Raw genomic sequence first — 27523 nt, forward strand, 5'->3', positions numbered from 1 at the left:
AAAGACACACACAGGCACACAGCACCAATACGTCCCAGAGCGTTGGGCCTAATATAATCTTTTATTTCGGGTTCGGATCGGCAAAGACCCAGCAGCAAAAACAGGGCAAGCGGTACAGTGTAAACTACTAAGACAGACGGACTGCGCTTGGTGGGCGAAGGTCCTCTGAGGCGCGCTAAGAGAGCGTCGGCAGCAGGAACGGCAGAAGGCTATGGCTTCTCTCTCTCTCCCTTGTCGTGGCCTGAGATCCGGGGCGGGGTGGCGGGGTGGGGAGGCAAAGCTACTCCCTGTTGGAAGTGGGGGGGGGGGAGAGAAGGGAAATGAAAGTTATTTGTTGCGGAATAGTTTCAGGAAGAACTAAATAGACAGATACAGTGGCCAAATACCCCTGGGAAGCTAGGAATCCAGATAGACTGCCTCTGGCCTTGGAAGTTCCATAAGAAGAGCCCATGTAGCCCAGCTCGTTTCTAAGAGGGGGGGCACACCATTTTGAGGCATGGCCTCTTGGGAGACCCTGCGCCATCTGCCTCTGCTAAAGCTCAAGGGGCTCAGTTTCCCCCAAAGGTTAAGTAGCCCTGTGCCTGGGCTGGTTCCCCTTCGGACTGGGTGCAGGGGGGGGTCACGGGATGGAACGTGCCAGTGAGCAAACTCCTGCCTGGAGGACGGATCCCACGCAAGACCCCTCCCGCGGTCCCGAATGGTAGAGCCCAAAGAGCCGCAACTAGCTGCACCCCGGTACATTTAAACTTTAAACAAGTCGCGGCTGGCCCCAAAGAACCCTGGGAGCTGTAGTTTGCTCAGGGCGTGCAGAGCTATTAGGAGAGCAGAGCTACAATTTCCAGAGTTTGCAGTGGAGAAGGAAGGGTGGTTAAGCCATAAATCGCTCTGAGAACTGTAGCTCTGTGGGGGAAATAAGGATCTGCGAACAACATTGGGCGCCCTTAAACTACAACTCCCAGAATTATTTGGGGGAAGCTATTACTGTTTAAAGTGGTATCTAGTTAGTCTGTTGTTTGGTCTACCGTTATTTTAACTTTTCAAAAGTCTTAAAATTTCTGTTAATTTTTTTATCATTAAAAAAAAACCACTTTGAGGTCTTTTTTTCTCTCTTTAAATCAAGCGGTGTATAAATTTTATAAACTAGATAGTGCTTGAAATGAATGGTGTGAATGTGACCTTAGGAGTGCTTTAACAATCAGTCATTTACAGGGAACTCTGGGAATTCTGCCTGTGCAGGGATAAGAATCGTGAATCCCCCCCCCAGGGTCATCTAGTCCAACCCCCTGCAAGGCAGGAATCTCCGCTAAAGCATCCATCCTAGGTAACCATCCAAATCCTGCTTAGAAAAATGGGACCAGGTCTGCTCCACAATGCTCTCTCTCCTATTTCTGGACTACAATTCCCATCATTCCCTGCTAGCTCAGGATGATGGGAATTGTAGTTCAAAAAAAAACCCAGCTGGAGACCCAAGTTTGTTTGTTTGTTTGCTTGTTTTCAAAAAAAAATATTGGTGTTTCCACATAAAAGAACAACAAATAAAACAACAAATAAAAACAATCAATCAACATATAAAACAAACCTAATACAATAAACAATACTAATAACAATAAAATAAAAAGAAATAAAACTTATACATACCTCACAACACCAAAACACAGGAATCTATTATTTAATCTCTTGTTTCAAATCTTAATTAGGGGACTTCCCACGTTCTCTCTTCTGCGTTCTATTTCAAATCTACTTTAGTAACTTTGTAACTAGTTTAACAATCATTCATCATAATTCTTAATCTTCAAATACACGTCTTATACAACTTATGACTTTCAACTTATTATTATCACATAAAATCATATTTCAAATCTTAACTCCTTATAGCCTATTTGGAGACCCAAGTTTGGGAAACTCTGGTCTACATGGATTGGCAGCCATGGCCGTCTGGGGTTTCAGGCATAGAGTCCCCCGCCCCCCAGCCCTACCTGAGCCACAGCACCCTCCGGACACTTACACTTCATTGGCCTTGAACTGGCGGATGGCCTGCTTGGTCACCAGGTCCATGAATTGGGGGTCTTTCACTTCCAAGTCTCCCGGCACCAGCAGGGTCAGTGGCTCGGAGTCAAAGAGCTGGACGGTCACCTGTGTGTCTGTTGGCTGGGATGGGTCCTCGGGGTCAGAAGATTTGGTTGCCACCTTGAAGAAGGGGGGGGAGCAGATCAATAACTGGTGGCAAAAACGACCGGCAGAATCGGAAATCAGGAAGACCAAAATTTTAATAAGGAATGGGGAAATTTTCTAATCTATCTTAAAAACCCTTGTAAACAGCTAAAATTGTTGTGGGATTGCAATACCATATTTTACGCACCATAAGATGCACTTTTTCCCTCCTAAAAAGGAAGGGGAAATCCCTGTGCGCCTTATGGAACGAAGGCTTCGCTCCCGCAGCCTCCCCCATCCCCCACCGCGTTCAGCGGGAGGTGGTGGGAGGCAACGGCGATGTTGCTGGATCGTGCCAGTACCTCCGTTCGCCGAAAGAAGCATCTATTCGGCAAACGGAGGTGCTGGGCACAATCCAGCAACATCACCGCTGCCTCCCACCACCTCCCGCCGAACACGGTGGGGGATGGGGGAGGTTGCGGGAAGCGAAGGGGATGGCATGATCCAGCAGCATCCTCTGCGTTTCCCGCTGCCTCCCCCCATCCCCCGCCACGTTCGGCAGGAGGTGGGGGGAGGCAGCTGCGATGGCTACTATTGGGATCGGTGGGCGGCAGGGAGGTTGTTGGAGGATTTCCTCCACCACTCCACGCGCTGCCCTCTGATCCCAAAAGCAGGCTTGGGATTGGTGCAAGGCGCGGGGTGATGAAGAAAACAGCGGGGATGCGCCCCCCCTCCCTGCCTTTTAGAGGAGGAAAACCAGGAAAATATTTTTTCCTGGTTTTCCCCCTTTAAAAAACAGGTGCGTCTTGTGGTCCATAGCGCCTTATTAACCGAAAAATACGGTAACATTTGTAGTTTAATGGTGAATTTTGGACATAATGGAGATGCAAAAGATTTGGGCTATTAGAAAAGATGCAGGAGGAAAGGTCTAACAATAGGACCCACAAAGGGGAGGAGGGAAGCCCAGGAGATTCTGTTTGGATATTGTATGTTGATACGTTATTTTAAAATTTTATTTGAAAAACCCCAATAAATTACAACAACAATAAACAACCATGGCTAAGCAAGGTTATCATGTTTGGACATAATGCCAAACCACTGTTAAACCATGGTCCGCAAGGCAACAAACCATGGTTTGCTGGTAGAAAACAAACCATGGTCAGCGTGCTTGGCTGCATTTGCACATACAAACAAACCATGGTTCGCTGGTAGAAAACAAACCATGGTCAGCGTGCTTGGCTGCATCTGCACATACAAACAAACCATGGTTCGCTGGTAGAAAACAAACCATGGTCAGCGTGTTTGGCTGCATCTGCACATACAAACAAACCATGGTTTACTGGTAGAAAACAAACTGGTCAGCGTGTTTGGCTGCATCTGCACATACAAACAAACCATGGTTTGCTGGTAGAAAACAAACCATGGTCAGCATGCTTGGCTGCATCTGCACATACAAACAAACCATGGTTCGCTGGTAGAAAACAAACTGGTCAGCGTGTTTGGCTGCATCTGCACATACAAACAAACCATGGTTCGCTGGTAGAAAACAAACCATGGTCAGCGTGCTTGGCTGCATCTGCACATACAAACAAACCATGGTTTGCTGGTAGAAAACAAACCCTGGTCAGCGTACTTGGCTGCATCTGCACATGCAAACAAACCATGGTTCGCTGGTAGAAAACAAACCATGGTCAGCGTGCTTGGCTGTATCTGCACATACAAACAAACCATAGTTAGGCTGAGCAAAGCATGGCAAAGCATTATGGGTGTACTGGGCAAATGGGAGAAATGCCTAGTCGGTTACAGCTCAGATCCCCACACACAGCGCAGGGGCAAGGAGACACCCACCATGGTGACCTGCAGAAGTTTGTCGCTATTCCGAGTGACGTTGGCCAGGCGGGACACCCAGCCAAACTGCTGGTTGAGCTGGTCCAATAGACTCGTGGTGTTGAGCATCTCCTCCTGGAAAGTCTTGAGGATTTCATCGTATCTCCGGGTAAAGCGCTCCGCCACTCGAAGGGCATCCTCAAAACGCTCTCTCAGCAGGGTCTGCTCTGGGTCTGTCTGGGAGCAATCTGCAGGAGGTTTGGAGGCAGGGAAGCAAAGGCCAAGGGAATCAAAGAATCGTAAAATTGTAGAGCACAGAATCTTTTGATCAAAGGTCATTCTGGAAAGCGATCAATCCAGAGCAAAACGTCCTCACCTCTTTTTTCTATATAATTTTTACTGATACAATCATAGCTCTTCTTGCAAACGCTTCATGTTGCGTTTTTTCAGGTTAAGAACGCGGCAAACCCGGACGTCTTTACTTCCGGGTTTCGCCGCACATGCGCAGAAGCGCACTATAGCGCTATGCGCAAAACCACCACTCTGCGGACTTTTCAGGGTGCAAACGGCACCCCGGAACGGATCGTGTTCACAACCAGAGGTACCACTGTGTTTTAAAATTACAGGAAAAGGAAAAAAACTACAGAAAGAAAATAAGAGAGAGAGAAAATATGCCAGGAAAAGAAGTATTATGCAGCCTCATTATGCATGGTACATGAGTACAGCAGAATACGTTTGAGAATATTCCAAATATTTGGAAAGGTAAAACACCCCAGTAATTACCAATACATTGGGCTGGATCAAACAAAAATGTTCATCTTAATTTCCTTGCTTTCTAATCATGTGCACATACATCATTTGAATAGAGAGACAACCAGAATAAGATATGATAAATGAGCGTGGGTTTATTGCGTCTTATTGATTGCATTTTCACGAAACCCATACTTCAGCGCGCGCAGGATCGACCAATCGTCCACATGCCTCCTTATTTGTAAAGGATACGAAATCAAGCCGTACCGCAATAAACGTGTCTTTTTAAAATTAGGCACCCCCGCCCCCAGTGAAACAATAAGGAATTGTCAATGAAATATTAATTTCAAAAGCAATTGATCCAGAGCAAAACGCTCGGTCAGTAGAGCAGGAGATACTTCATCTCAGGATTGTGGATTTAAGCCCCACCTTGGGCGAAAAGATTCCTGCATTTTGGGGGGTTGGACTAAACGACCCTCATTGTCCCCTCCAACTTCATGATTTTATGATGCCATAGACCAAGGGTCGGCAAGGCTTACCAGGCATGGGCCGGATCACTCCCGCGGAGATCCTCCGTGGGCCGGGCCGGCGCAGCGTGATGCCGGAAATCACATGCAAACCGCACATAGTGTCGCTTTCAGAACGCAACAGCGTCTGGGCATGTGCAGAAGCGATTTCCGGAGCCACGGAAGAGAGTCCCCACGCTGCACTGCGCCACTTTAGCGCAGCGCGTGGGGACTCGCCAAACGGGCGGCCCAGTTCAGGGGTGGCTCATGGGCCAGTTAAGCGACCCTCATGGACTGCTTCCGGCACACGGGCCTTAGGTTGCCGACCTCTGCCATAGACCCTTCCCCACCTTTGGCACCCAGAACTGGGCAATCAAGGCAGGAAGCACTAAGTGGCCCATCTCCTGCAAAGTTACACCAAATCCATTTCAGCTCCTGACCCCCAAATTCTGGCTCTGTAAGAAAACTGGATGAGAGATGGGACAGTGTGGGGGCGGGGGGGGGCCTCCATCCCAAAAAGGGAATACTGCCCCCCCAAGGGAAGTTGTTTTCATGAATCAAGAGGCAGCCTTGACCGACTCACCGACTTCCAGGATGGCTTGGCACTTCTCGCACCTCTCCTTCATCCTCAGGCAGCCGGCAGAATTGCGGCGGATCTCGCGGCACACCAGGCGGTCGTCCCCAGTACTGGGGGTCCCTGGCAGAGAAGGAGAGAGAGAGAGACGGTGACTCTTAATGGCAGGGGCTTCTAGCCCCTGCCTGATCCGCCTGAGGCACAAGCTGGGCATCATTCATTAAAGCCAAGGCCAAATGGACCTGCAAGTATCGCAATGGGAGATGGGGGCAGCTGCCTTGCATGCAGGAGTTCCCAGGTTCAGTCCCCGCTGGCGGCATCTCCAGGTAGAGCTGGGCGTATCTCCTGCCTGAAACCCGGAAGAGCTGCTGCCCGTCAGTGCAGACAATACTGAGCCAACTCATTGCATAACAGCATAATGATGCTGCTGGCAGGTTCATTTCCAGTTCCTTTCCTAATGATTCCTCTCCACTCCAGCCTCAGTTCCTGGTTCATCAGTTCAGACCCCATGAGTGCATATGTAAAACTAAGACCCCTCCCCCGCCAAAATGCATCACTTTACCACACCTATCAGCAGGGCCAGCACGTCCATTAAGGCGAACTACACAATTGCCTAGGGTGCCAAATTGGAGGGGGCGCTGGCCAGGCTTTGGCGGGGGAGTGGGGGGCGGCAGAAGGTGGTCTCGCCTAGGGCGCAAAAAACCCTAGCACCGGCCCTGCCTATCTGCCAACCACCCATTCCCACCACCCCTCTGAGTAATACCCCTCTCTCACTATATATAAGGGTCTGGTAACTTCTGTTTCAGTGTATCTGAAGAAGTGTGCATGCACACAAAGTCTCATACCAGGAACAAACTTAGTTGGTCTCTAAGGTGCTACTGGAAGGAATTTTTTTTAATTTTTAATTTTGTTTTGACTACGGCAGACCAACACGGCTACCTACCTGTAACTAACACTTTACACTTGTCAACATCTAACTGCATTTCCCATTTTGCCACCCATTCACTCCTTTTGGAGCTCTTGGCAACCCCTTTCTGTTCTAACCACCCGGGACCCTAGATAATTTGCAAACAAGTCAAAAAGCACAGGTCCCAATTCTGACTTGGGCGGGGGGGCTACACTTTCTACTTCTCTCCATTCAGAGAACTCTCAATTTATTCCTCCTTTTTCTTCCTACAACTTAACCAATTCCACAAGGAATCCAATGTCAGCTTTGATTATTATTTTTTATTTTTTTAAACCTGCTAGGCCATTTGCAAAGCTAAGCAGGGTCCAGCATACAGTCACAGGTAGGTAGCCGTGTTGGTCTGGCGTAGTTGAAACAAAATTAAAAAATTCCTTCCAGTAGCACTTTAAAGACCAACTAAGTTTGTTCTTGGTATGAGCTTTCGTGTGCATGCACGCTTTGTCCGGCATAGTTTCAGATTGGATGGGGGACCGTGTGTCGCGACTCCTGCATTGCAGGGGGTTGGACTAGATGACCCCGGGTGTCCCTTCCAACCCTACAATCCTATGATTCTTATTTCTAGGCTGCTAAGCTTGCTCAGGACTCTTTGGTGAGGCACAAGGTCAAAAGTCCAAGTACCCCATGTCAACTGGGCCACCTCTGCCTCCATGCTTGCAACACGCCCGGAGCAGGCAGGAAATTTGTTTTATATATATATATATATATATATATAATTTTGATTAAATTTTCTGTTTTACAATTTAGAGTACTCATTTAAACATACTTAAAATGTCCATGGCTTCCCTTCTTCTCTTTCCATGGTTCATTTTGCATAAATCCCTGCATATCTTACAATAACTATACCATTCAGTATTCCATTATTACATCCATCAAAACCTATCTACACTGTTGAATTTATCTTAACGCTGCCAACAATTTAAGGTGTACACAATCCCTCCCCCCAGTATTCAATAAACGTTTCCCAATCTTCTTTAATCGTATGCTCTCCTTGTTCGCTTATTCCATATGTCTGTGCATATTCCATCAGTTTAAGTTGCCATTGTTCTTTAGTTGGGACTTCGCTCGTTTTCCATTTTGGGGCTAACAAAACACAGGCCGCTGTAGTACCATACATAAACACCATATTTTTCACTCCATAGGGCACACCGGACCATAGGGCGCACCTCTTTTAGAGGAGGAAACAAGAAAAAAAAATCTGGTTTTCCTCCTCTAAAAGCCCTGGTTTTTTTGAGGATCAGCTAAAAGTTCTGCAGCTTTTTTTGCAAAGGGGGAAAAGCAAAGAGGAAAAGCTCTGTTTTTATGGGGTTCAACTCACATTTCTGCAGCTTCTAAAGGAAAGGGAGCCTTTCCTACAGTTTCCAGACAGATAATCTAATCAGCCAGTCCCATGTCGCTGGGGAAACAAACAACCTCCCTCTGCAGCACATTCAACAATGGAGGGCGGGGCTGAAAGGGAGCCGGGACTCTTATCTCTCTCCGGATCTCTTGCTGATCAGCTGCTGAGCGGGGTCCTTTCAACACCCCCTTTTCTCTTTGTAAAATAAAAAGCACGATCCTCTTTTGGCCCCTGGGCAATTCAGCTCCAGGGACCACCATTCGCTCCATAAGACACACAGATATTTCTCCTTACTTTTTAGGAGGAAAAAAGTGCATCTTATGGAGCGAAAAATACGGTAAATAACCTTTTTTGACACCTGGGAATTTCAGTCTGAATTATCCCCAACAAAAATGCCTTTGGTTTTTATTTGGAAAAGTGCTTTTAAACATTTTTTCAATTCATTATGGATCATTTCCCAGTACTCTTTTACCCTCTTACAAGTCCACCACATATGAAAGAACGTTCCCTCCGCCTCGTTGCATCTCCAGCACCTATCTGATTCAGTCTTATACATCTTAGCAAGACTACTCAAGAGCTAAATACCATCTACATTCAGGTAGGTATCTGCAGAAGTGTGCATGCACACGAAAGCTTATACCCAGAACAAACTTAGTCGGTCTCTAAGGTGCTACTGGACAATTTTTAAAATACCATCTGTAAATCATTTTCATGTAGTTCTCCCTCAGGGAGTAACATGCTGTAAACTTCAAATCGCTTTTCCAAAGTTTTTTCCGGAGGTTAAAAATCTACATTATGCCCTGTATCTATTGCCCACAATTAGGAAAGCAAACAAAGAACTTAGGCCAACAATTAACATTCAATAATGAGAATGATCCCTATTCAAAACTCAACAGTAAACATAGAGAACAAGAAGCATACAAACATACAATTTATATCACGATGCGATCTTCAAGAGTATATGCCCAATCAAGAGGATAAACTTTAAATAGTTTTCACATACTGATTTTTTTTTAAAACGTAGTCTCAATTCAATAATATTTAAACAAATGTTCCAGTTCCATCAGAGTCTTTTGATGCAAAATGTCAATGCAGCGTTTGATAAGAAGTCTTTCAAAGCAAGGTGGGGTCCACAGTTTCGGTATCTTTAACCTTTAAAAGGTCAATGTGTACCTAATTATTCTCTGGACTTTTATACAGTGGTGCCTCGCAAGACGAAATTAATTCGTTCCGCAAGACTTTTCGTCTTGCGGAAATTCCGCCATGCGAGGCACCGTTTCCCATAGGAACGCATTAAAATTTAATTAATGCGTTCCTATGGGGGGGAAAGTCCGGGGGCCCCTTCCGACCGGCACCGGAGCCACACAGTGCCACGTTTTAAGGTGCAGCGAGCAAACAGCAGCGCTGCTGTTCGCCCGCTGCAGCTTTAAAACGCGGCGCCACGCCATACAGGGAGCTGTAAAGGCTTACCTTTTGGCTCCGGTTGGTAGGGGTGATGTCCGATCGCGTCCATCTTGGCTCCGGTGCCGGTTGGGGGGGCGGAGTCAGATCGCGCCCGCCATCTTGGATGGGGGGGGCGCGATCCGACCCGCCTCTCCCGACCGGAGCCACGCGGCGGCGCGTTTTAAGCCTGCAGCGCTGCTGTTCGCTCGCTGCAGCTTTAAAACGCGGCGCGGCTCCGGTGGCGGCTTACAGGGGTACCTCGCCAGACGAATTCGTCTTGCGAAAAACAGCCATAGACGAATTCGTCTCGCGAGTCAACTAAAAACTCGCAAAACCCTTTCATTTTGCGAGTTTTTCGTTGTGCGAGGCATTCATCTTGCGGGGTACCACTGTGCTGGTTTTGGATTACTGGACTCTCCAAATTGTTTGTTTGTGTGCATACTAACAAGAGCTCCAATTTACTTCATATTTCTATATCTACTGCCCAGCAGGCAGGCAGGCAATTCTGGGCGGGTGTCGGAGGCCAGACCTGCTCACCTGCCCGCAATCTCCACTCACCTGTCGGGAACCTCCCAAAGGAAAGCCCCGGCCGTCCCTCCGGCCACTGACCGTAGGGCCCCTTCTGCACCCCGTCCATGAGCTGCTGTGTCATCTGGTGGAGCGACTGGAACAGCTGGTGGAAGTCCTGGTGGGGTCGGTACTGGCCTGGGAAGGCGGGGAAGGGGGCCACGTCCCTGGCCAGGCGGGAGCCCGGGAGTCGGATGCTGCGGATGGGACCCCAGAACATGTCCCGGAAGCCGCTGAAGGGCGACTGGAAGAAGGGGGCGAAGTGCCCATAGGCCTGGGTGCTCTCTTGAAAGAGGTCGTCCACGCCACCCTCAACCAGGCTGTAGCGTTCCTCCAGCTCGTCCAACCGCTGCCCTTGGTCCTCGCCCGCGTCCTTCAGGGAGTCGATGCGCTCCCCGTTGACCCAGATCGTGAAGGGCGAGGAGTGGTTGAGGAGGTCCTCCAGCTGCAGCAGCGAGAGCAGGAGGAGGAAAGACCTGAGCAATGCATCTTTTCATCTTCAACACCTATAAAGCTCATGACCGCCTCTTCCCCTATGAACCTACCTGGTCCCTGAGATAACCTTCCGAGGCCCCCCTTCGTGTGCCTCCTCCTCGAGAGGTCCGGAGGGTGGCAACACGAGAGCAGGGCCTTCTCTGCAGTGGCTCCCCGTCTGTGGCATGCTCTCCCCAGGGAAGTTCGCCTGGCACCTTCATTACACACCTTTAGGCACCAGGCAAAAAGGTTCCTTTTTTAAGCTAGCCTTTGGTCGATCTGTTTGGCATCCTATGCCCTTTTAAAATGACTCTTTTCGGGGGGGAGGGGGTTTCAGGGGCGTAGCAAGGTAAATCGGTACCTGGGGGCAAAAAAAAATTTGTAACCCCCCCCCCCCGAGGAATGGGAAGGTCAGGTGGTACCCGGTGTGGAAAATTTCTTGTCAACTCCCCCATTGAATCCCGCCCCCCGCAAAAATTGTTTTATGTTATTTCATATTTTCTTACAAAGGAATAATAACAAGTAATAATAATAAAAGACTTTTATTTATATCCCGCCCTCCCCGGCCGAAGTCGGGCTCAGGGTGGCTAACATCAGATACATAACATTGGTATAAAATCAAACAATAATTAAATTACCTCCTGAGAACATCTCAAAATCAAATTAAAGTCTAATTAGATGTCTTTCCACAGGGTTAGGGTTGGGAACAGTAAGTGCTCCACTGGACTGAAATTTCAGCCTTCATGACATAGGAAAACAGCCAAGTGAACAGCTATTTTGGTGGAGGAGGGTCAAGATATTAACCGATATGCATGAAATTTCATATATAGCTATATAATCCCTAGTGTAGTAAGATAGGACCTTCGGAGCAGGCATTTTAAAAAAAAAATCTACATTTTCCCCCCAAAAAAATTATTCCTTGATAATTTGTCACCCCCTCCATTATTGAACCTGGGGCGGCCCCCCCGCCCCCTTGCTACGCCCCTGGGGGGTGTTATTGGGTTGTTGTTTTTATTCTGATTATATAGGTTGTGGGGGGTTTTTCTGTGAACCACCCTGTGACCTCTGAGTATAGGGCAGTATATAATCTCAATAATAGGAGTCCCATGGAGAAGGTCATCTCCCCATGCCCCCCCCCCGAGGGTGGAGGAACTACCAAGAGGGGCCACTCTGCACCCACAAGGGTCCGTCCATCCTGAACAAGGGCAGCAACTATGAGAACGGGGCCTTCTCTGCAGTGGCTCCCCGTCTGCAGAATGCTCTCCCCAGGGAAGTTCGCCTGGCGCCTTCAAAGTGGCCAATCAGGTGTCCCAAAGGGAAACCAGCAAGCAGGATTCGAACACAAGAGCCTTCTCCCTGCTGGGCACCTGGGATTCGGAGGTATCGCTGCCCCTGACCGTGGAGGCAGAGAAGAGTCCTCCTGGCTAGGAGCCAATCCTCCATGAATTTTCCTAATCCAGGTTGGTTCTTCTCTCTACCTCCAGTGGGAATGAGTTCCATAGTTTAACTATGTTCAGGAGTCCTTTCTCTTCTCTGCCCTGAATCCTCCAACATTCAGCTTCACTCAATGTGTCAGGAGAGTGGGAGAAAAACTTTTCTCTAACCCCTTTCTCGACACTGCGCATAATTTCACGAACTTCCGCCGTAACGCCTCTTATTTGGGTTGGTTTCTGTTTAATATTTATGCTTCATCTTTTATTGGTGGGTTATTTTGAAATTGAGACCTGCAGTTTTAATTGAATTTTTAAATTTGTATTTTAATCTGTTATTTTAAATTGATTGTTTTTATGTTTCTTGCTGTGATTTTAATTGATGTTAGCCGCCCTGAGCCCGGTTTTCTGGCTGGGAAGGGCGGGGTATAAATAAAATTATTATTATTATTATTATTATTATTATTATTATTATTATTATTATTATTCGCCTTTTCTTTAAATTAAAATGTCAGTGTAGGTTTATGCGCACAGAGGGAGAGGGACGAGAAAGGGCCGGTTTTGGTGTGGTGTTGAATTTGGCCGTGACTCGTCCTGCACCTGCAGCTAGTTAAGCATGTGAGAATGACTCAGCACAATACACTGAATAAATGCTGATGTGTTTGAGGCAAGCTTCAGAGCATCGTCTATATGCTGCAAGGAGGCTGCATCTGCAACTGTGTGAAACTGCATTATACTGTCAGCAAAGCAAGTGACTCTTCCTCAAACAGTCTGGCGTTGCTGTGTTCTTTTGGCACACTCCGCTGGCATTGGGATGGGGCACTCTGTGCATGCCCCGACATAAAAAGCCCCCAATGTTGCAACCTTTCCAGATAAGGGAGCTGCTCCATCCCCGTGAGATCATTCTGGATGCCCTTTTCTGAACCTTTCCCACTCTTCGATATCCTTTTGGGGGAGAGGCGACCAGAACTCTCTGAAGATACAACTCCAGCCCCAGGCTGCTTCTCCCCTTCAAAACCCAAAACAGTTCGCATTGCCTGGGTACCTGAAGGACTACCTTCTTCCATATGCTCACTCCTGGGCACCCCGTTCATCACCTGAGGTCCTGATCCCCGGCCCTGGCCCCTGGCGCAACAAGTGGGCACGAGGAACAGAGCCTTCTCCGGCTGCTTTGCCATGCCCGCCCTTGGGTGCCCCGCCTGGCCCCATCCAGATATTTCTTTCCACCTCAGATGTTGCCCTGGTTCTCCAGGCGGGTTCTTGGGGTACCCAACTGACATGCTCACCTTGGGGTTCTTGGGGTACCCAATTGACATGCTTACCTGCCTGCCCACCAGACCGGCCCCGCTGTGGCACGTCCGGGTGTAGAACCTCATGCAGGTCTGCTTCAAGCAGGGCTTGCACTCTTCCCAGAGGGCCAGCATGGTCTCGTTGCAGACCTCCTTCTCTGTCAGCTGTTTCTCCGTCTCCTGGGCCAGGAGGAGAGCCTCCTGAAAGAGCCAAACGGGGCTGTTAAGTTCTTTGTAATAATTAATAATTATTAATAATTAATAATAATAATAATAATAATATACTGTATTTTTTCGTCTATAAGACACCCCCATGTATAAGATGCCCCCTATTTTTGGGGACTCAGATTTAAGAAAATGGGGAGGCAGATGTATCCATGTATAAGACGCCCCCTAATTTTTGACATTATTTTTTAGGGGGGAAACTTAAGTCTTATACACGGAAAAATACGGTATTATTTGTACCCCACACATCTGGCTGGGCTTCCCCAGCCACTCTGGGCAGCTTCCAACAAAGATTAAAAATACATTAAAATGTCAAAACAAAATAAAATAAAAAATTCCTTCCAGTAGCACCTTAGAGACCAACCAAGTTTGTTCTTGGTATGAGCTTTGGTGTGCATGCACACTTCTTCAGATACCAAAAAGCTCACGAAAGCTCATACCAGGAACAAACTTAGTTGGTCTCCAAGGTGCTACCGGAAGGAATTTTTTATTTTGTTTTGTTTTGACTATGGCAGACCAACACGGCTACCTACCTGTAATTAAAACGTCACACATTTAAGAGGGCAGAGGGAGAGAAGTTCAAGGGGGGGGGGTTGGAATAGCAAGAAAAATACTGTTCCATTCCCCTCGAGAGGAGGGCAACCAGTGTGTTGGGGGGGGGTGTTACTTCTGTCTTGGGAGTCAATGGAGGAATGAACCTTTGGGGGCGAGGTCAAGCTGTTGCAAGGTTGCAGCCATTTGACCTCACCCCCAAGGCGCTGCTGGTCAGCTTTAAGCTGTAACTTTTGCAAGAGCTGGGCATTTGGGGGGGGGGAAGTTCTCTCGGCCTGCGGCCAACAGGGCCTCGCGCAGACAGACCTCCTTCTTCTTCTTGGTGTCCTCCAAGGCGTTCAAGATATCCCGGTGGTCTCTGCTCGTCTGGTCCATGAGGACCTTCATCTGCCGGACCCCGTTGATGGCGTTCTCCAGCTCCGAGTCGACCAACTTGCTTCCCGTTTCAGACATCTCTGCGGGAGGGAAGCGCGCACACTTCAGAAAACGGGGAGACAAATCGTTTCCCGTTTTGTGGCGTCGTCTCGCATAAGAACATCTATCTATTTATTTATCTGTAGCATTTCTATCCCACCTTTTTCTCCGCAAAGCTCAGGGTTGTGTAAACGGTTCTCCCCCTTCCTCATTCAATCCTGACAACAGCCCTGTAAGGCTGAGAGGCCAAGGTCACACCCAGTGGGTGGGGGGTTCAAACCCTGGTCTCCCCCAGCTCCTGACCACCGCACCATACTGGCTCTCAGAAAAAGAGCCTTGCTGGATCAGGAATCATAGAATCATAGAATCATAGAATCATAGAATCCTAGAATTGGAAGAGACCCCAAGGGCCATCCAGTCCAACCCCCTGCCAAGCAGGAAACACCATCAAAGCATTCCTGACAGATGGCTGTCAAGCCTCCGCTTAAAGACCTCCAAAGAAGGAGACTCCACCACACTCCTTGGCAGCAAATTCCACTGTCAAACAGCTCTCACTGTCAGGAAGTTCTTCCTAATGTTTAGGTGGAATCTTCTTTCTTGTAGTTTGAATCCATTGCCTCGTGTCCGCTTCTCTGGAGCAGCAGAAAACAACCTTTCACCCTCCTCTAGATGACATCCTTTTATATATTTGAACATGGCTATCATATCCCCCCTTAACCTTCTCTTCTCCAGGCTAAACATACCCAGCTCCCTAAGCCGTTCCTCATAAGGCATCGTTTCCAAGCCTTGGACCATTTTGGTTGCCCTCCTCTGGACACGTTCCAGCTTGTCAGTATCCTCCTTGAACTGTGGTGCCCAGAACTGGAAAGCGGCCCATCCGGTCCAGCATCCTGTTCTCACAGTGAAAAACCAGATTCCCCAAAGGGAAACCTGCAAGCAGGATTCGAACACAAGAACAAGTCTCCCCTCCTGGGGTTTCCAGCGACTGAGATTCAGAAGCATGGCTGCCTCCGATCATGGAAGCAGGGCAGAGCCGTCCTAGCTAGTGTGGTGTTTTTAATCGGTAAAACACCAAAACCGTGTGTAGCACATCGACACGGAGCCTGGGAATTCTGTTGCATTCTCCTGCGGCTCCCGTGCTTCAGCAGAGTGCAGCAGAGTTCCTCCGTGCAGCGCATCGGTGTGCCTGGGCCCAGAGCTTAGCCAGCAATAAACTCACACAGTCCAGCTGCTTCCTAAACTACAGTGGTACCTCGGGTTACAGACCCTTCAGGTTACAGACGCTGCTGACCCAGAAATAGTACCTCGGGTTAAGAACTTTGCTTCAGGATGACAACAGAAATCGTGCGATGGCAGTGGGAGGCCCCATTAGCTAAAGTGGTACCTCAGGTTAAGAACAGTTTCAGGTTCAGAACGGACCTCCAGAACGAATTAAGTTCTTAACCCGAGGGTGGCGCTGTGGGTTAAACCACAGAGCCTAGGGCTTGCCGATCAGAAGGTTGGCGGTTCGAATCCCTGCAACGGGGTGAGCTCCCGTTGCTCGGTCCCAGCTCCTGCCCACCTAGCAGTTCGAAAGCACCTCAAAGTGCAAGTAGATAAATAGGTACCACTCCAGCGGGAAGGTAAACGGCATTTCCGTGCACTGTTCTTGTTCGCCAGAAGAGGCTTAGTCATGCTGGCCACATGACCCGGAAGCTGTACGCCAGCTCCCTCAGCCAGTAAAGTGAGATGAGCGCCGCAACCCCAAAGTCAGACACGACTGGACCTAATGGTCAGGGGTCCCTTTACCTTTACCTTACCACCGTACAAGCTTTATTTACAAGCAGCAGAAACTACAGAAACATCCATCGATAGCCCTCCCCTCCATGAATAAGAGCTTTCTGGATCAGGCCAACGGCCCAGCATCCTGTTCTCACAGTGGCCAACCCTATGCCCTTGTGGCAAACCTGCAAGCAGGATTCGAACACAAGAGCCCTGCCCCCTCCTGCTATTCAGAAGCATTGCTGCCTCTGTCCGTAGAGGCAGAGCATAGCCATTTTGGCTAGGAGCCACAATCCCCCATGAGTTTCTCCCCCATGAGTTTCTCTCATCCTCTTTTAAAACCCTGTTTAAACTTTTTGAAAGTTTTAAGTTATTCATTTTTCTTGTTTGTATTTTTACTTGTTTTGTTGTTGTTTCTTATTTGTCTCATTGGTAAGTTTATTGTTTTGTCCTTTTTTGTAATCTGCTTTTTTTTTTACAGCCAAGCAGCTCGTTTATTTCATGCAATTTATAAACCTACCATGCGCCCCAGAACTTGGGGAAAGTGGGGAATAGCCACCGACTGGCGAGTTCTTGCTGCCTTCTTCCTGCCCTTCTTTTTGCATCCTGTCTGGGGCTTTTCAAGTGGCAACAAACATTCCCAAATGATCTACATGCACACAGAAACAGCAGCCTCCGCCCTGCACCCTTGACCACAAACCTTGCAAAACATTGTGAAACCTCGCAAGGCAGGAATGATTCCCCCCACCAGCCCGTGAGTCACAGTTCTGGGAAATGACTTCATGGGGCAGGTGTCGAGTTTAGAAATTATGCCCTTGGAGCCTAAAACTGGCAAGAGCATTTCTTTTAATCCTAATAATTATTGTGTGGCTGGAAATGCAGACTCTTGGCATCTATTATGGGTGTCACAGGACAGCTCCGATCAAGCCGCAGTTCCAACACATCCTCTCTGCCCATCCTGCATCCTTGCCCAAAAATGAAAAGCACAAAGAAGGGTGTTGTTGTTTTTTTAGCAAACCTGATTGATTTGGGATTCAAATGCAAAGGAGTTTTCCAGTCCGGGGCTCCTTGGACTGCTCTGGAATGAGAAGCACTTCCAGTACATTTAAGGTAAAGGATAAAGGGACCCCTGACCATCAGGTCCAGTCGCGGACGACTCTGGGGTTGCGGCGCTCATCTCGCTTTATTGGCCGAGGGAGCCGGCGTACAGCTTCCGGGTCATGTGGCCAGCATGACAAAGCCACTTCTGGCAAACCAGAGCAGCGCACGGAAACGCTGTTTACCTTCCCACCAGAGCGGTACCTATTTATCTACTTGCACTTTGAAGTGCTTTCAAACTGCTAGGTGGACAGGAGCAAGCAGCGAGCAACCGGAGTTCACTCCATTGTGGGGATTCGAACTGCCAACCTTCTGATCTGCAAGCCCTCGGCTCAGTGGTTTAGGCCACAGCACCACCCGCGTCCCATTTAAGAAGAATGCAGAAATATAGAAGCGGAAGCCTTACGTTGCAGCTCTTCCGGAGGAACAAGGCAGTGCCCGCCCTCCCAGAGAAAGAGGAGCCCCAGCAGAGGGAGCCATCCAGCAGGTGTCATTTTCTCCGCAGAAACAATCCCAGGTTCCTGAAAAGATAAGGAAAAGGCATCAGGAAGACGGGAGGGCCACATCAGACACAACTGCAGCTAGGATATTGCTAGCACAAAGATGGGAAAGTATTGAAATATACACTAAAGAAGAAGGGCAAGGAAAAGTGATGGAATACGCTGAAATGGCAAAACCAACGGAAAGACTCCGAGATAAGACAATGGAGATTTCAAGATTTTTATGTTATATTTACAGAATCAATGTAAAGAAATGGGCTCACTTGCAGGGTTTGACCAAACACTTGCAATTAACAAAACAAATGCAGAAATAGAAACAGGATGTCAAAATGATAAGAGAATGATAATTATTATTATTTTTTAGAATCCAGCAACTCGGATTCAGGACCATCGCTGCCTCTGACTTTGGAGTCGGAGCAGAGCCATCCCAGCTAGTAGCCATTGACAGCCCTCTGCTCCTCAATGAATTTGGTGGCCGTCATGTGGCAGGGAGTTCCACAGTTTAACTCTGCACTGCGTGAAGAAGTCTTTTCTTTCCTCTGTCCTGAACATTCCAACATTCAGCTTCATTGCATGTCCACAAGTACCAGAGAAAAACTTTCCTCTGTCCCCTTTCCCCCCCCCCATGCCAGGCATCATTCTATCTTTAATTATTACATTTGCATATCGCCCTTCATCTGCAGATCTCAGGGGGGCTCAAAACACTAAGAAAACCCACAAAATAAGTACCGTCTTTTTCGCTCCATAAGACACACTTTTTTCCTCCTAAAAAGTAAGGGGAGATATCTGTGCGTCTTATGGAGCGAATGGTGGTCCCTGGAGCTGAATTGCCATGGGGCCAAAAGAGGATCATGCTTTTTATTTTACAAAGAGAAAAGGGGGTGTTGAAAGGACCCCGCTCAGCAGCTGATCAGCAAGAGATCGGGAGGAGAGATAAGAGTCCCCCGGCTCCCTTTCAGCCCCACCCTCCATTGTTGAATGTGCTGCAGAGGGAGGTTGTTTGTTTCCCCAGCGACATGGGACTGGCTGATTAGATTATCTGTCTGGAAACTGTAGAAAAGCTCCCTTTCCTTTAGAAGCTGCAGAAATGTGAGTTGAACCCCATAAAAACGGGGCTTTTCCTCTTTGCTTTTCCCCCTTTGCAAAAGGAGCTTTGCTTTTCCCCCTTTGCAAAAAAAGCTGCAAAACTTTGAGCTGATCCTCAAAAAACCAGGGCTTTTCCCTTTGCAAAAAAAGCTGCAAAACTTTTAGCTGATCCTCAAAAATACCAGGGCTTTTAGAGGAGGAAAACTAGAAAAAAAAACCTTGTTTCCTCCTCTAAAAACGAGGGTGCGCCCTATGGTCCAGTGCGCCCTATGGAGAGAAAAATACGGTAGTAAAAATAAGAACAGCAACAAACCAATTTTAGAGATTGCCTTAATTGTAGAGGCTGCTGTCATGCTCTCTGAACAGCTGGCGCTCTGGCCGTGCAGTCTGTGCCTTATCTAGTCCAGCCATTGAAAAATAAACAGGAAACTTGGCCGCAGAGGAGATTACGGCTGAAAAGCGCTCCCACCTGCGGCCCTTGGAAGTGGCTGGAGTTTGCGTCACTCTCCCCGTCCCCCTGCCGCCCTAGAGACCAGCTGCAAGACCCCAAAAAGAAGCCGGCCGAGAGCCACAAAATAGCAGAGGTGAGCATGCTCTGAGTGTCTGAAGAGAGAAACACAGAGCTCAGATACAGAGAAGGGTCTTGGCCGGCCTCCCTTGTCTCCAGGGCCTGGAGATTCTGCCGATCTGGAATCGGGGGGGTGGAAATTGTGCCGCCTTGTGCCAAGGTCCCGCTTTCTGGAAACTCCCTCCCATGTGCCCGTTGGGAGGAAGGGTTGCGTAACAGATGGCGCTGCCATCCAAGGAAAGCGGGGAGGGCAGACAGTTCTCACGGAGAAAGAAAGAGAGCGGGGGGGGGAGGTTGGCAAGCAGGCTGCGTGTGCCCTCTGAATCAGCAGGCATGATTGGGGGGGGAGGAAAGAAACAGGCTGAGCCCCCCTCTCTCTGATTCTGTGCCTGTGCCTTCAGCAAGACTGGCAGATGGATCCCGGCAGGAGAGGAAAGGGGGAGAGGAGAGCTGGGAAAAGCCAACCCAAACCATCAAGGGTTTGAGCAAAAAAATTCCCCGATGAAGAAATGCAGAAGGGGGCCTGGCAAAGAGAGAATGGACATGCGGTGTCCAGAGGAGGGCAACCAAAATGGTCCAAGGCCTGGAAACGATGCCTTATGAGGAACGGCTTAGGGAGCTGGGTATGTTCCTGACAGTAAGAGCTGTTGGACAGTGGAATTTGCTACCAAGGAGTGTGGTGGAGTCTCCTTCTTTGGAGGTCTTGAAGAAGAGGCTTGACAGCCATCTGTCAGGAATGTTTTGATGGTGTTTCCTGCTTGGCAGGGGGTTGGACTGGATGGCCCTTGGGGTCTCTTCCAACTCTATGATGCTATGATTCTATGCATTTCAAATAAAAGGACACATTCTACTCATGTAAAAACACTCTGATTCCCGTACCGTCCACGGGCCGAATTGAGAAGGCGATTGGGCTGCATCCAGCCCCCGGGCCTTAGTTTGCCTACCCATGAATTCTAGCCCAACCCCCTGCAATATTGCAGCTGTCCCATATGGGGATCGAACCTGCAACCGTGATGTTATCAGTACCAACTAAGTTATCCGGGGATGCTCCTCGCCAGCTGCCACACAGTCCCAATAAGGCAGCACACTCCATGGGGAACTCGCAGCAGCAGGAGACCGGCTGCCCATCACGGGGCAGGGAGTAAAATGCACATTCCAAGGGAACCATTTTCTCCTTGATTGCCAGTGGGCTGCCCCACACAGGAGTGTGCGCTTTGGATCCTTGCAACAAGTAGCCAGTGTATCCCAAGCCGCCCTTGGCCTCCCCAGAGCTCGGTGGCGTGGGAAGGGAGCCGGACAGGCATCGTGTTGCTCAGGCGCACAGCTCAATGGCACAGCAGCTGCTCAGGGATGCCAGAGGTCCCTGTCTCAAGCCCTGGCGCAGACACCTGGGAACGTGTAGCCGGCAAAGAGCATCTCTCTCCCACCCTCCTCTCCTTCCACCTGCTCAGCAAGCAGAAGGTCCCGGGTTCAACCCCCCAGCATCTCCAGTTAAAGGGATCGGGTAGCAGCAGGGGGTGGGAAATATGTGCCCGGCTCTGCCCAGGAGGCCTGCCAACAATTCTGGGCTAAATGGACCAGGGTCTTGGGACAATGCACTATCTCTTTTGAGCCACAAACACAGTTTTCCCTCTAGACAGGAAACGACAAGTGGGACTCTGCTAAAACCTGGCAGATCCACACCGTATACCGCGTTTAAGGACGTGAGGAGTACCTGCTGGATCAGGGCAAAGGGGGCCCATCTAGCCCAGCCTCCAGTTCTCACTGTGGCAAAACAGATGCCCCCAAGGGAAACCTGAAAGCAGGATTCGAACACAAGAGCAGCTCTCCCCTCGACAGCCCTCTCCTCCTCCGTGAATTTTGCCTCGCCCTCTTTTCAGCATCATTCGGAACTGGTTGGTGCCTTTTAGGCAAAATGGCAGGGGAAGGAAACTGGTCCAGCAACTGAGATCTCAGCACCTGCTTTGTCTCTGTCTTTATTCTCTGGGACCAACGAGGCATCAACGAGAGCGGAAAGGGAGAGGAGCTGAAGGGCAGAGAAAGGGGGCTGGTGGATGCCAGCAGAGCTGGACGGCTGCCCTTCTGCCCAGGCTGCAAAACAAAAGAGGCAGGGAAACAGCCCTGGGACAAAGTAAATTCCTCCCGAAGATAAGGCGCCAGACGGGAAGAGGAGGAGGGAATTGTCCCTGCATTTGCAAACAAAAATAAAAACAGGGAGAGAGAGAGAAGCCTCATGACTCAAGCCCTGCGCCCTTGCTTGATTGTGCAAACAAGAGACTGTAATGATCTTCCATCCATGCCCTTCCAAACACAAACGGCACACGCAGCTGCCCACACCACCTCTCCGATTCCAGGGCCTGGGTGAAAAACACGGAACGGTGTCGGCTGCGTTTCACAGCGGCCGGCATTTCACGCGCAGAAGCCAGCCACACAAATCTGCCGGAATCACGTTCCACAGACTGGCTGCGCATCGCTGGCCCTCTCTCCAACCAAGCTGCCTCCTCTGCACCTCGAATGAGAAAAGCAAGTAGCTCAGGCCTGCCTGGAAGCCCTGGAAGGCCAGTTGCTCAGTGATATTATTATTATTATTATTATTTTATTATTATTATTATTATTATTAATTTATTTATACCCTCCCATCTGGCTGCACTATTCTTCCCATGCTCGTGTGTTGATTTCTAGTGGGCCCTGGCAAATATGAAGGCCGGTCTCTTTCCTTCCCACCAGGGCCGGCGCGTCCATTTAGGTGAACTAGGCAGTTGCCTGGGGTGCCAAAATGGAGGGGGCGCTGGCCAGCCTGCCCCCCCCCGCCCGGTGCCGCTCCGCCAGCAGCAGAGTGGCGGGGAGGGGGGAGCAGCCTGAAATCGGGCTTCTCTGCAGGGCCAGAGCTAGGGATTGGCGGGGGGGGGGCGGCAGAAGGTGATCTCGCCTAGGGCGCAAAAAAACACCCCTAGCACCGGCCCTGCTTCCCACCACCGCTTAGAGCTGTACAAAACCCCAGGAGCATTTTGCACCCGGCTCTCGGCCACTTGCAACCAAGTGAAGATGCCTGGATGCCAGGATTGGCGCCTGACGTATCCACCATCTGCGGATCACTGAATCCGGGCTTTTTCGCACACTAATGCAACGTCCTGGAATTCTATCCGTTTTATTTCATCTGCACAAACAGAATGAATTTCAGGAACCAAGACGCCTTTTCTGCGCAGCCCGAGCAGCAGCAGTGCAAAACACGGTAGCTAATTTTCGCCGCTCATCTTCACTTGCCCCCCCCCCCCCCGCTCACAGTTGTGAAGAATATCCCTACGTTATGAATGGTCCGTGTCACCATTAAGAGAAAGAGGTAGGGCTGTCCCTGGGAGAAGTGACTTTTCTCCTTTAAGTTCTCAAAGCTCTTAACCTAGCTCATGGTTGTCATCTGAACTAGCCAGATATTAAACTGAGAAACAAACACAGTCAGTCCATCATTTGGAAAATAAGACTTTGGAGCCGTCTTGCCCTCAAATGGCAGCAAGACATTCCGCTTTGCTGACTATAACCTAGTTTATATTCCTTAGTTTCTAACTCTGCCCAGGGGTCATCTAGTCCAAACCCCTGCAAGCCTGCAATCTCAGCTAAAGCATCCCTGGCAGAGAGCCATCCAACCTCCACTTAAAAACCTCCACCCCACTTGACCTACTCAGAAGCAGGTGAGCCCTTCCTCTTACATGATGCCATCTCTGCAATGTGGACCAGTCCTTCCATCCCAATAGCAGGCAAGACCTAAACTGGCTCCCAGTACGTTTCCAGGCACAATTCAAAGTGTTGGTGCTGACCTTGAAAGCCCTAAACGGCCTCGGTCCAGTAGACCTGAAGGAGCGTCTCCACCCCAGACACTGAGGTCCAGCTCCGAGGGCCTTCTGGCGGTTCCCTCACCGCGAGAAGCCAAGTCACAGGGAACCAGGCAGAGGGCCTTCTCAGGAGTGGCACCCGCCCTGTGTAACACCCTTCCATCAGATGTCAAGGAAATAAGCAGCTATCCTATTTTTAAGAGACAGCTGAAGGCAGCCCTGTTTAGGGAAGTTTTTAATATTTAATGCTGTATTGTTTTAACACTCGATTGGGAGCCGCCCAGAGTGGCTGGGGAAACTCAGCCAGATGGGCAGGGTACAAATAATAAATATTATTATTATATTATTCCAATAGCAGGCATAATCTTTGTATTATTTGACAGCAATAAGTCAGCCATTGCGGCACTCTGGATACAGCAAGCGTTCCCTGTTTGCAGAGACATGACAGGCTCCTTTGCAGGGGTAAAGGTAAAGGTAAAGGACCCCTGACCGTTAGGTCCAGTCGCGGACGACACTGGGGTTGCGGCGTTCATCTCGCTTTATTGGCCGAGGGAGCCGGCGTCCAGCCTTCCGGGTCCTGTGGCCAGCATGACTAAGCCGCTTCTGGCGAACCAGAGCAGTGCACGGAAACGGCGTTGACCTTCCCGCCGGAGCGGTACCTATTTATCTACTTGCACTTTTGACGTGCTTTTGAACTGCTAGGTGGGCAGGAGCTGGGACCGAGCAACAGGAGCTCACCCCATCGCGGGGATTCGAACCACCGACCTTCTGATCGGCAAGCCCTAGGCTCTGTAGTCAACTCACAGCGCCACCCGCGTCCCCTTTGCAGGGGAGAGAGGAGCAAATTTGACCAGCCTTTATGAATACCCTTCCAGGAATCTGAGATTTGGGTTTAAAAAAAAAAACCAAGCAAGTTCTAGCTCTCATTGATACAGAAGAATACGTTGCCTGCAAACTTGCGAGAACAGACGAGGGCCAAAAGCCTTTCAAGGCAAGGCCCAGTGTCAAAATGAAGGTGGCTGAATGGGGCAACCAATAAGTCAGTCCGGCACAAGGGGTGCAAGAGAGATAAGATCACTATTGTCATCTCTCGCACATTTGGCAACCTTCCCTGCTATTCTTTGAGCACTCGAGCACAGCTATCCGGTGCAATCGCATTTAGAGCAGGAACAAAGGCCGTCGTGGGAGATCAAACGGGTCCTGCCCTGGTCTTGCACGTCAGGACAAGCTGCCCCAAATACCTAAAAATCTGCAACAATTTTCCAGGCATAAGAGGGGGAGGGAGGGAGGAGGAAGGAAGAGAAGTATCAAAATGCTGCAGTAGCAGAAAAGGAAACGGCATGGCTGGTAGGTTGCAATCGCCCGTTTTAATGCTCATCGGAACCTAAGGAGAGCCCTTTCTGGGAGATGATATATAATGAAATGAAAAGAAAAATGTTTAAAATAACTTTTGTTAGAAAAAACCAGAAGCTTTTCTATTAGGAATTACAGGTGCAGACGTTCCAAAGGAGACCAGAAAAGACTTTTTATGTGCGCGACAACAGCTGCACGGGTGCTACTAGCCCAGGGATGGAAAGAAAAATAAAGGAGTCCCTACCAGGGAGGAATGGCAAGCTAAGAGGTGGCAAGCTGACTGGAAAGCTAAGGAACCAAGAGGACAAAAACTTTAAAGAAGGATGGGGGAAATTTATAATCTATTTATTTAAGAGACCGTTGCAAGCAGATGAAAGCAGCAGGGTTTTAATCTCACTTGTAATGCATAAGGATATATGGATAAACATTTGGATTGCTGTAATTTTATGTTTGTAAAGTCAAATAAAAATGATTTCATTTTTTAAAAAAAGAGCTGAAGGAGAACCTGCTGGATCAGGTCACTCTTTTTTAAGGCCATCCAAGGCTGGTGGCCATCCCTGCCTCTTGTGGGAGGGAGTTCCAGAGACTCTGCCCTGTGTGAATCTGTCCTGAATCTTCCAAGCTTCAGCTTCATTGGGTGTCCACAAATTCCCTCGGAAGACAGCACACTCTCCATCGTAGAATCATAGAATCGGAAGGGACCCCAAAGGTCATCCAGCTCAACCCCCTCCAAGGCAAGAATCCCAACTATAGCAGCCATGAGGTTGGAGGCTTTTAAGCAGGGGTTGTGTAGCCATCTGTCAGGGATGCTTCAGTTGCAATTCCTGCATTGCAGGGGGTTGAGCTGGATGACCCTTGGGGTTCCCTCCCTCCTCCAGAGTTCTGTTTCTACTCGCCTTTTCTCTGAACTAAAAAGCCCCAAAGGCTGCAACCATTCTTCATAGAGTCGCTCCATCCCTTCAGTCATGCCCTTTTCTGAACTTCTCCCAGCTCTACAATATCCTTTTTGAGCTGGATGAAGGCTGCAACTCGGGCGAGGGGAGAGGGCGCTGGAAGGGACTGGGTGGGGTGCCCTCTCTCCTTCCTCTTGCAATTTGAGATGGTGCCGGGCCCCCACCCTCAAACTCCACCCCACCCGCCCCTTCCTCCGTTTCCCCCATGTCGGCATCTAGACTGGCCAGGACCTGTCCACTTCCTCCCTCTGCCAAAGCCCCAGATAGGCATTCAGGGGCATGTTTCGAATGGTCATGAGGACTAGAAACCTTGCCAGGAGAAAGCCCGCCGCTGATGCGTCAACAACTCTCCGCCTGAGTGCCAGTCCGGGGTCAGCAGAGTATTGTTTCCCAAAGGCTGCCACGAAGCCAGAAACTGCATCAGGGACACGGTGCCCAGCCTCCCAAAGAACATGGTGTCCCTGGTCCACTTCATCTGACCAACACTGCTGCGGGGACAAAGACTTGCCCAGGCCGTGGGCGGATTCTGCATGGCAACGAAGGCAGGGCTCAGGGCTCATTTGCTCCAGGTGCAGACGCCCACCTCCCCCCTCCCGCAGCCTCCCACATCTCCAAAGGGAAAGGCTCCCTTGCCTGAATTCCCAGAGAGATGCTGCCCGGCCAGTGCTGGCGATATAGGGAGAGGTGGGACCACGGTTTGACTCGGGATAAGGAACTCCGTTCAGTATCAGGAAGTGAAACACTCTGAATTGAATGGGGGAGCACAAGGCCTGGGTTCTCACCACTATACGGCACTTCCCTCCAGCGTATCCCCTGGACACTGCATTCAGGAGCCTGGTTCCTAACCTGACCACAGCTTGCTCCGTTCACCGACCTCCCTAGAGCCTCACCACTAGGCAACACAGCCTGCCCTCTTTCCCATCAATGTGCCACTCTACGGCAATCAGCACGCTCCGTCTCGGGGGCGGACCCAGCCCATCCTCTCCCCCACACCCCACGCCGAGCACGCGCGCGCACAGACACCCCTCCTACGACGCAAGACGTCCCAGCCCGACTTCTCCCGCAAGGACCCGCTCCTTTCCCACCATCCCCAAAAAGCGTCCTTAAGGGAAAGCGTTCACACGTGACGCGTGTGCCCGCGCAGGTCAGACTAGGGCTCCCCCCCCACACACATCCTCCCACACAACAGATTGAGGGGTGTGCGGTGATCGTTTCTTGAATCGACCATCCCTTCCCTCCCCACTTGACCTGCTCAGAAGCAGGTGAGCCCTGCAGAACCCTCCTCTCCGGTTCCGTGCACGTGTGAATGCGCTGCTACGGAAAGGAAAGGGGATTCTGCCTTTGCAAATCAAGCATCATTCATTGCCTCTCCTCGCGCGCGCTTCCCAGTCCTTTGCAAACCCTGCGCAGATATCTGCAGCTGTTTGGAGGAGGGGGCGTAAAATCAAGGCGACTTTGCACGCTCCGGGGGGCGTTTCCTCCACTTTTCCTGCAAAAAAAAAGCGCTGAAGCAGCATCACCTCTCAAGTCGGTCTCGGCTTGTCCTCCTCGCCCGGTCGATCCGTGGCGCAGTGGCCGCTCCGCGCTTTTATAGGCGGGCTCTTCCCCCCACCTCGGCTGCTCTGAGCTCATCGCAGACAGACACCAACCTCCCCCCCCCCCCGCCCGCTTTGCCTGCCCGGGATGGAGCCTGGGAAAGCAGCCGCCGGAGCGCCGCTCCCCGACCTGCCGCCAGGGGGAGCTCCCGCTCCATCGCTCCGCGCAGGCGGAGTCCGCCGACCGGGCGCCCCCAAACCGGTTCTGGTTCCCCGAGACTCCCGCTGTTTGTTCAAGCATCTGGGGTCCGTTCGTAAAAGGGGAGCGAGAGCGACC

General features: G+C 49.9%; 1 protein-coding gene across 1 annotated transcript; it reads right to left on the minus strand.

Moving 5' to 3' along the window:
• Positions 1-40: 40 nt before the first annotated feature.
• Positions 41-27251, minus strand: CLU (clusterin). The gene is made up of 9 exons (XM_033145230.1): positions 27172-27251; positions 17771-17885; positions 14398-14546; positions 13348-13515; positions 10113-10566; positions 5818-5931; positions 4000-4226; positions 2006-2187; positions 41-287 (listed from the first exon to the last, which is right to left on the minus strand). Exons 2-9 carry the CDS (start codon positions 17856-17858, stop codon positions 281-283), a joined length of 1389 nt encoding a protein of 462 aa, XP_033001121.1. The 5' UTR covers positions 17859-17885; positions 27172-27251; the 3' UTR covers positions 41-280.
• Positions 27252-27523: the final 272 nt, after the last annotated feature.

Source organism: Lacerta agilis, chromosome 3 (assembly GCF_009819535.1).
Source record: "Lacerta agilis isolate rLacAgi1 chromosome 3, rLacAgi1.pri, whole genome shotgun sequence".
In the NCBI taxonomy this organism is placed as follows: domain Eukaryota; kingdom Metazoa; phylum Chordata; class Lepidosauria; order Squamata; family Lacertidae; genus Lacerta; species Lacerta agilis.

Coding starts and splice junctions, on each gene's coding strand:
- CLU (XM_033145230.1), bottom strand. CDS start 17,858: ATGACACCTGCTGGATGGCTCCCTCTGCTGGGGCTCCTCTTTCTCTGG. Junction 14,547..17,770: donor TCCTCCGGAAGAGCTGCAAC/GTAAGGCTTCCG, acceptor TCCCTCCCGCAG/AGATGTCTGAAACGGGAAGC. Junction 5,932..10,112: donor CTTTGGGAGGTTCCCGACAG/GTGAGTGGAGAT, acceptor CTTCTCTGCCAG/GGACCCCCAGTACTGGGGAC.